We start from the raw sequence: 8,115 nt of genomic DNA on the forward strand, positions 1-8,115 counted from the left end.
TAATACGCTGTGGGCTATCATAAACTGAACGGCTGCAGAGAACTCATACAGGAACATTTTTCTTTTGATCGATTTACATGGACTTCACAGTGAGCGATCCTCTGAATCCTCCTGTAGTAAGAACACATTACATACAATAAAAAGCAACCTTACTCTAATATTTGTCATACACAGATCCTCCTTATACTATAATCCCAATTCCTGAGCTTGGACTCTCCCCAGGTCTGTATTTCATCTGTAAATGGTGACATCCTAATATTCTTTGGCTGCTCCGCTGATAAGTGAAATAACTGAGCAATAATAACTGAGTCTGACAATGAACCCCGGGATTTTAAAAATGTATAAGTTATACACGCAATTAAAAAATAAACAAGAATATTAAAACAAACTTTTACAGAAAACATTTATAAATAAAAACACGTTGACACCGCATTGCACATATTGTATGTAGTGTATACAGTATAGAACCGATCCAAGGGAAACAATGATATAAAAGAAATCCTGGAATGTTTTTGCCTGGTTGGGAAGAAGCTGGAGGTCGGAGGTGGCCCCTGAATTGTGTTACTTTCAACTTTTTAGTAACCACCCAAAAACAGCCAGGTGGTTATTGGAATGTCCCGGGTGGTGCACCCGGCTAAAAGGGGTCGGGGGGAAGACTGATTTGGGCTTGCTAATTTCTCCAATAGGCATCAAACTGCTAACGTGATCCACCAATGCCCAAATGCAGCCCCACCATCTGACACATTGCTGGGAATGTGGACATACATGTGACCCCACAAATCTATAGGCCTGAGAACCCCATCCCATAATTCTCCTTCACATGATAAGCAAGCTGCGAATGTAAAACGTATGAAAGACTGTACCGACCAATCAATAAAAATTGATTTACCCAGCCCAATGGAAATGTCTGTGTGGGTTCTGGTAACAGAGGATCTATGCTGCGGAGATGATTACTGCTATTAGGGGTAATACCTGACCAGTAAAATCACTCCTGCATTGGGGTCTTTAGAAGCCAAATACGGATCTGTTGGGGTAGATTACTCTTTTATAATCATGTAAAAATTATTCTTTAAAGAACTTTTTGTTTTTTTACAAAAAAAGGGGGTAAGCCTCGCCCGTTCTGTCTTTACTGCCCCGGCAGGATAGATTGAACGGTCTTCCTCATCCTATTCGGCTTGCTCCTACTTTCTGCTCCTTTTAAAGATCCCTCAAAAGCGAACGCTTCAAGCTTTTTATTGCAGTGGGGAAAAAAGTGGCCATCTCATGCATGCACAGTTAGATTGGCACTTTTTTCATTTACCCATTTACAGCAGCAGGATATGTCACCTGATCTTGCGCCTGCGCAGTGTGGGATTGGGTGACAGCCAGAGGTAGAAAGGAAGGAAAGAAGATGGGGGTTCTGGCTGCTGATTTGGATGCTCCAACCGGCTCCTTGATAAATGACAGGGCCACAGGAAAAGAGGTGTAGGAGAGCATCTGCACCCTGGGCTGCTCCAATAGAGACTTGCTATGTCCATGTATATTGTTCTTGTAAAATGACAACCCCAGGATAAATGCTGGGATTTGTAGTTCAACATTAAAACTAATGACCCAGCATTTACACAGAAACTACATTAAGCTCATGTGACACCAAGAAACCAATACACATTTCTCTGCTGGCTGCCACTGAACCAATTAGCGCTGCTCAACTTGCTGTGAGCCCCGGCCATTGAGGACCAGCCCTGGAGAATTCTTCAAAGATTGCCATCACTCTCCCTCTCATCCACATAAAGGAGATGTGAAAGAGGACCTGTCATGTCATGTGATCAGGCTTTAAGGCTTGTCTGGCAACAGGAGGAAGGGAAAGCCAGGCACTGAGGTCCCTGCAAAGCTAAGTTAATACGTCACAAATGTCAGTTTTTGATGAAATGCTCCAGGATTGCACATATAATCCATAGAGAACTAAAAGTAATAAATGTATTCACTTACAGGGTTTTCCAGGCTGCAGGCATTTACTTGCCATTTGTCACATTTGCACACCGTAAACATAAAGAGGCATTTTGCATTGTCAGTGCATATAAACATCAGTAGGATCATGCTATCATCTGCAAGCAGCTTATGGATATTAGAGGACTCGCAAACACTTCAAGGAAGGTAAAGAGAACCTGTCAGTCCAACACCATCTTATAATTTATATCCTGCATTAGGAATATGACACTTTATTGTATTGCGGTATACCAGGCCATGCAGTCAATCCTGTCCTCCATTTGTCACTGTCTGTCCTCACGTTGCTGGGACTCTATAGCAGTTTTCTCATCCTGCCAGTTTGTTTGTCGATGTTGAAAACCGATCTGTCCACAGAAGAGGTGATCTCGTCAAGGGCTTCGTCCTGGCGCTCCAACTCGCTCTCTGCGTCCAGCGCAATGCCCTTCAGCTTCATCAAAATCTGGAATAAAGGAAAGGTTTTATTTTTAACCGCAATACCAGCTAAATGATACAAGAACATTACCATCTCTGTGCAGAGAACAGTCATCATGTAAACCAGGACTGGGTAAATAACCGGCCTGTAACCATATAACTACATTCCTGACAAGTCACAATATCCATCAACATTATAATGCTTCATATAAGTTCCATCGTATATGGAGCTACTGTTCAGTGAGCTTGCCTTGGCTGCAGTCAATATGAAGCATTTCTTCAGTCTCCCCACTGTTACATTATAGTAAGTAATCGTCCTGTCTCTTTCACCTGCACAACATCTACAAAATCTGCCCCTACCTGTCCCCAGAGACCCCCAAACTCCTTTTATCATCTGTTGTCTGGACTACTGTAACCTCCTCCTCTCTGGTATTCCACTAAGCCGACTCTCTCTACTACAATCTAATATGAATGCTGCAGACTTATCTATCCTCCCCACCCACCTACTGCATACACAGTCTTCCCACCTACCTACCACCGCTCCTCTTCTGCTGCCTCTCTTTGTAGTTCTCTTCGTTGGCTTCCATTTCACCTGAGAATCAAATTCAATCTCCTGTAATTTGTCCCACTTACCCTTCTGACCTGATAGAAAAACCCCCCCTTATCCACTGTCCTCTAATGACCTACTAATGACTTCCTCACTCATAACCTCATCAGACGCACGGCTCCAAGACTTTTGTAGAGCTGCCCCGTTTTCTGGAGCACACAAAACCCACCGCTGCAACCTCACCTACCGTCTTCTTCTGTCTCCTAAACCCTCCCACCATTCCATATCTCCCATGCCATTGTGTGATACTTCCCCACCTCCTAGATTGTAAGCTCTTTGGGGCAGGGTCCTTCCCTCTTCCTGTGTCACTGTCTGTCATTTGCAACCCCTATTTAATGTATTATTGTGTAATAATAATAATAAAACCGGTGTTTTTCAGAATTCACGGTGGAATCATCTCAGACCTCCCCTTAATGCTCCTCTATACAAGCCATGCATTGCACCACCAATAAGCCTTAAATATCTGTATACAGTTTAGAATAAATAGTTTATATTATTATTATTATTATTATTAATAAACAGGATTTATATAGCACCAACACATAACTCAGCACTGTACATTAAATAGGGGTTGCAAATGACAGACAGATACAGACAGTGACACAGGAGGAGGAGGCAAGGACCCTGGCCCGAAGAGCTTACAATTGATTAGGCTGTGTCTGTGCCATACACCAGCTGTATGTATAATTGGCACACGGGTGTAAAGAAATGAGAAGGGTGAATCGGTTTTCATACGTTCCATTGCAATAACTGCTCTGTAGTATAGACACAGCTGGGTGATAAGGTTCCTCTCCCGGCTCTGCTCCAGATGAGGATAAGAAGAAAGGAAGATAAGTGAGGCTGATGGAGTTGGGGATTTTCCCCGTTTACAGTATGAAGAGTTTATAGATAATCTGTGTCAGTTATCTCTCTTTCCTGAGTTATTAATGTCTCGGATCAGCAGTGTATACACTGGCTACAAACACACAGCTCAGCCCCGGGCTAATCCTCTTCCCATAGGTCATAAATGTTTATGTCTACTGTATATAAAATGGAAGAGCCGTGGATTATAGCTCTTCAGAGGGATTTATGGAACGACTCGTTAGAGTAAATCGACTTTTATAAACTCCCAGTTGCCTCATAACGACCTCACCAGCACTGATACAAGATACGTTTAAAGCTGCGCTCCGGTCAGGGATGTATCTGCATTTTAGTGGATTCAGCAGAGTTGTTCCACCTGCTGAGGGTCTCATTATAGAACCCACCTTGCTGCCCTAATACCTCCGGATTCCTCATTTCCAGAATAGTTTGCAATGGGAGCTTGCAGAGGATTTAGCTTTTAAGTTGCTAAACTTTATCATCTGCTGGATACAAATAAAAAGATGAGGAGAGAAAAACAGGGGAATGCATACGTGGATATACAAATGATATACAAAAAGGAAAACATATATAAATTTTATGGAGACAAGGACCATATGTGTAGCCCTCAATATTTTAGAGGGTAATAGGTGATGTTCTATACAGTTTACAACTAATTAAAAAAAAGTATAGAGATCTACTGGCAGAACAGGATTCCGAGTCCTGACACATTTTGCTGGTTTAGGCTTCCTCAGTGGATTTGTGGGAAACCAGGAAAAGTACTATTGAGTTGTAGGTAATACCTTGCCATTGGTGAGACAGTTAAAAAGAGGAAATAATGTAAATATGAAGTGAAGAGTGAGAGAGAAGTATAAATGTTCACCGATAGCTATGGATGACCGATAGCTACCAGCACAGGTCTCATAAGTAGCTACATTAGCTGGATTATAGGCCATAGAGTGGTCAGAGTGCTTGCTGGTGATTTTGGATCTTAAAGTGGCCCCTAGGGATTTGTACAGAATTGGTCCTGTATGAGGGAAATAAAACCAAATGCCCAATTGCCAGCATACAGGGGGCTGACAGTCTGCTCATCAGCCCCAAAGCATGCCGGTTACATAGGATGTGCTATAGATTTCATGATCTGATTCAGGAACAGGCACAGAATCAAGAGTCACTCTTCCTAAAATTAAACGTTCAAAAATAGTTTTCCTGTAATGAAGATTGATAATATTACCTCTCACCACCTGTATTGTATTGAAGATGGTTTGGAATATGACACTATGTACTGTATATTCTGGGATCCTTGCAGCTTAGTGGTTCAATCTGCCCAATCCCATCATCACAACACTATATTGATATGTTACTAATACAATGTTTGTTACAATACTGGGGGCTGATGATGGAAACTTAAAAGTGGAACTTCAAAATTAAAAACATTTAAAAGACCAAATAAGAGAAATTCACACATTGCCTTCACTTTTAAATAGAACTCAGTTACATAGTAAGGTTGTTACATAGTAAGGTTGAAAAAAAAGTCCGTCAAGTTGAACCACTTGGGAAATAATCATATCCCAGATATAAAACCTTATGGACATAGTTGGTCCACAGGAAGGCAAAAAAACCCTTGGTAAAAAAAAGGCTTTAATCCCCAGTAATATTCGGTGCTTCTGGAAATCATCCAGCTTTTCTTAAAGCAATCTATAGAACTTGCTGAAACTATCGCGGGATCGGGTGAGTATGATATTTTAATTATTTTTAAAAACTGTGTTCGCTGTATAAGACGCACCCACTTTTCCCCCCCAGTTTTGCGTCTTATACGCCGAAAAATACGGTATATGTTCTCTCTATGTTCACGGATAGCTATGGATGACCGATAGCTACCAGCACAGATCTCATAAGTAGCTACATTAGCTGGATTATAGGCCATAGAGTGGTCAGAGTGCTTGCTGGTGATTTTGGATTTGTACAGAATTGGTCCTGTATGAAGGAAATAAAACCAAATGTCCAATTGCCAGCATACAGGGGGCTGACAGTCTGCTCATCAGCCCCAAAGCATGCCGGTTACATAAGATTTGCTATAGATTTCATGATCTCTCTCTCTTAAATGAGTCACTCTTCCTAAAGTTAAACGTTCAAAAATAGTTTTCCTGTAATGAAGATTGATATTACCTCTCACCGCCTGTATTGTATTGAAGATGGTTTGGAATATGACACTATGTACTGTATATTCTGGGATCCTTGCAGCTTAGTGGTTCAATCTGCCCAAGCCCATCATCACAACACTATATTGATATGTTACTAATGCAATGTTTGTTACAATACTGGGGGCTGATGATGGAAACTTAAAAGTTGAACTTCAAAATTAAAAACATTTAAAAGTCTAAATAAGAAAAATTCACACATTGCCTTCACTTTTAAATAGAACTCCGATAGTTACATAGTTAGTAAGGTTGAAAAAAAAAGTCCGTCAAGTTGAACCACTTGGGAAAAAATCATATCCCAGATATAAAACCTTATGGACATAGTTGGTCCAGAGGAAGGCAAAAAAACCCTGGTACAATTTGCTTCAACAGGAAAAAAAAAAAGGCTTTAATCCCCAGTAATATTCTGTGCTTCTGGAAATCATCCAGCTTTTTCTTAAAGCAATCTATAGAACTTGCTGAAACTACTTCCTGAGGGAGCCGATTCCACATTTTCACAGAATTTACAGTGAAGAATCCCTTCCTTAACCGGAGCTTAAACTTCTTTTCCTCCAGATGCAAAGGCCGTCCCCTTGTGCTTTGCAATGATCACTGGACTTTCAAGTGTTCGAACGGAAGAAACGATTAGGATCGGCGGGTTCACTTTAAGAAACAAATTTGTTATATTTTAGGTGTCCCAGGTCTGGATTACCTGCACAAGGAGCTGCTTTGTTTGATGTCCTCAGGAAATGGGCCCCATCAACTAAACGCAGTATAGGATCAAGGCCGGGACCCCACAAACAATGAGAGCGCCATGGTGTGAGTGTGTCTGGCACTCAGTACGAGAAGCACCGGGCTCATTATAGATATTAATCAGATAAAAGTGCAGCTTGTAGACTTTGATCCCGGCCGACATCGGCTCTCTCTGTACCTGTGGGCCCGACCTTCCGAGTGATTAACAGCAAAACTCAATATAAAAAGTGCAGCCTTTGATCAAGACGAGGAACGCGCAGCAATGTAAAGTCAACCTGTCATCTTTATCTGATTCATAGGAAATAAATTGATCAGCTTAGCGATAAGAATTCAGGTATAGGGATACATATTAATAATTACATCACCCTGGATAACAGCGCCAACGTAAGGGTGTCAAGGCTTTAATATACAAAAAGCACAAAAAAAAAAAATATATAAAACAATATATTTTATACAGAAAGTATTCAGATCCTATCACTTTTCTCAGTATTTTTATGTTGCTGATGATCCAAATTCTTTAATTCTTAATTATTATCCAATTAGCACCCCATAATGAAGTGAAAACAGAATACTAGACAATTCTGTAAATTTAAGAAAAATTTTTACATTTCCATAATTTTTCCGTGGTTTTGCAACAACATTTGAAATTTAACTCAGGTGCCTCCTATTTCTCATGATGGCTGCTGAGATGTTTCTGCCTCTTGATTAGCGCCCCCCTGTGGTATGTTGATTGGACATGATATGGGATGGCGCCACCTCTCTAAAGAAGCCAGAGCAAAAACCAAGCAATGAGGTCACAGGAACAGCCTGCAGAGTTTAGAGACCGGATCGTTAAAAAGCTCGGAACTAGGGAAGCCACAATAACATTTCTGCTGCACTGATTGACTTACTGTTCCCAGGAGCTCAGCGGCCTCCATAATTCTCACACCTGTATGGTGTTTGCCACCACCAGGATTCTTCCAAGAGCTGGTCACCCAACCAAACCGAGCAATCAACAGAAAAGAGCCTTAGTGAAGAGGTGACCAAGAACCTGATGATCATTCTGACGGAGCTCAGGGATCCTGTTTGGAGATTGGACTAAGTTCCAGAACAACCAGAATTGCACCCTCCATTGATCTGGGATTTATGGCAGACTGGCGACAGAAGCCTCTCCTCAGACTGTGAGGTAGAAGATTCTCTGTCTGATCACATGAAGATTGGACTTTTTAGCCTCAATTCTAAATGTTATGTCTGGAGGAAGCCAGACCCCACCCATTACCTGGGTAATACCATCCCAACTGTGAAGCACGGTGGTGGCAGTGTCATGCTGTGGGGTGTTATTCAGTAGCAGGGACAGGGAGA

The 8,115-nt window shown here is 41.5% G+C and overlaps 1 protein-coding gene across 4 annotated transcripts in view; it reads right to left on the reverse strand.

Moving 5' to 3' along the window:
* Positions 1 to 322: 322 nt before the first annotated feature.
* SNAP47 (synaptosome associated protein 47) overlaps positions 323 to 8,115 on the reverse strand; it is a 26,790-nt gene continuing 18,997 nt past the window's right edge. For all 4 annotated transcript variants that reach the window (XM_072413031.1, XM_072413033.1, XM_072413030.1 and 1 more), the window contains exon 6: positions 323 to 2,425. In XM_072413031.1, coding sequence (XP_072269132.1) covers positions 2,279 to 2,425 — 147 coding nt within the window. In that variant the 3' untranslated portion in view covers positions 323 to 2,278. The remainder of the gene's footprint in view (positions 2,426 to 8,115) is intronic.

This window comes from Pyxicephalus adspersus, chromosome 5 (assembly GCF_032062135.1).
Source record: "Pyxicephalus adspersus chromosome 5, UCB_Pads_2.0, whole genome shotgun sequence".
Taxonomy (NCBI): Eukaryota; Metazoa; Chordata; class Amphibia; order Anura; family Pyxicephalidae; genus Pyxicephalus; species Pyxicephalus adspersus.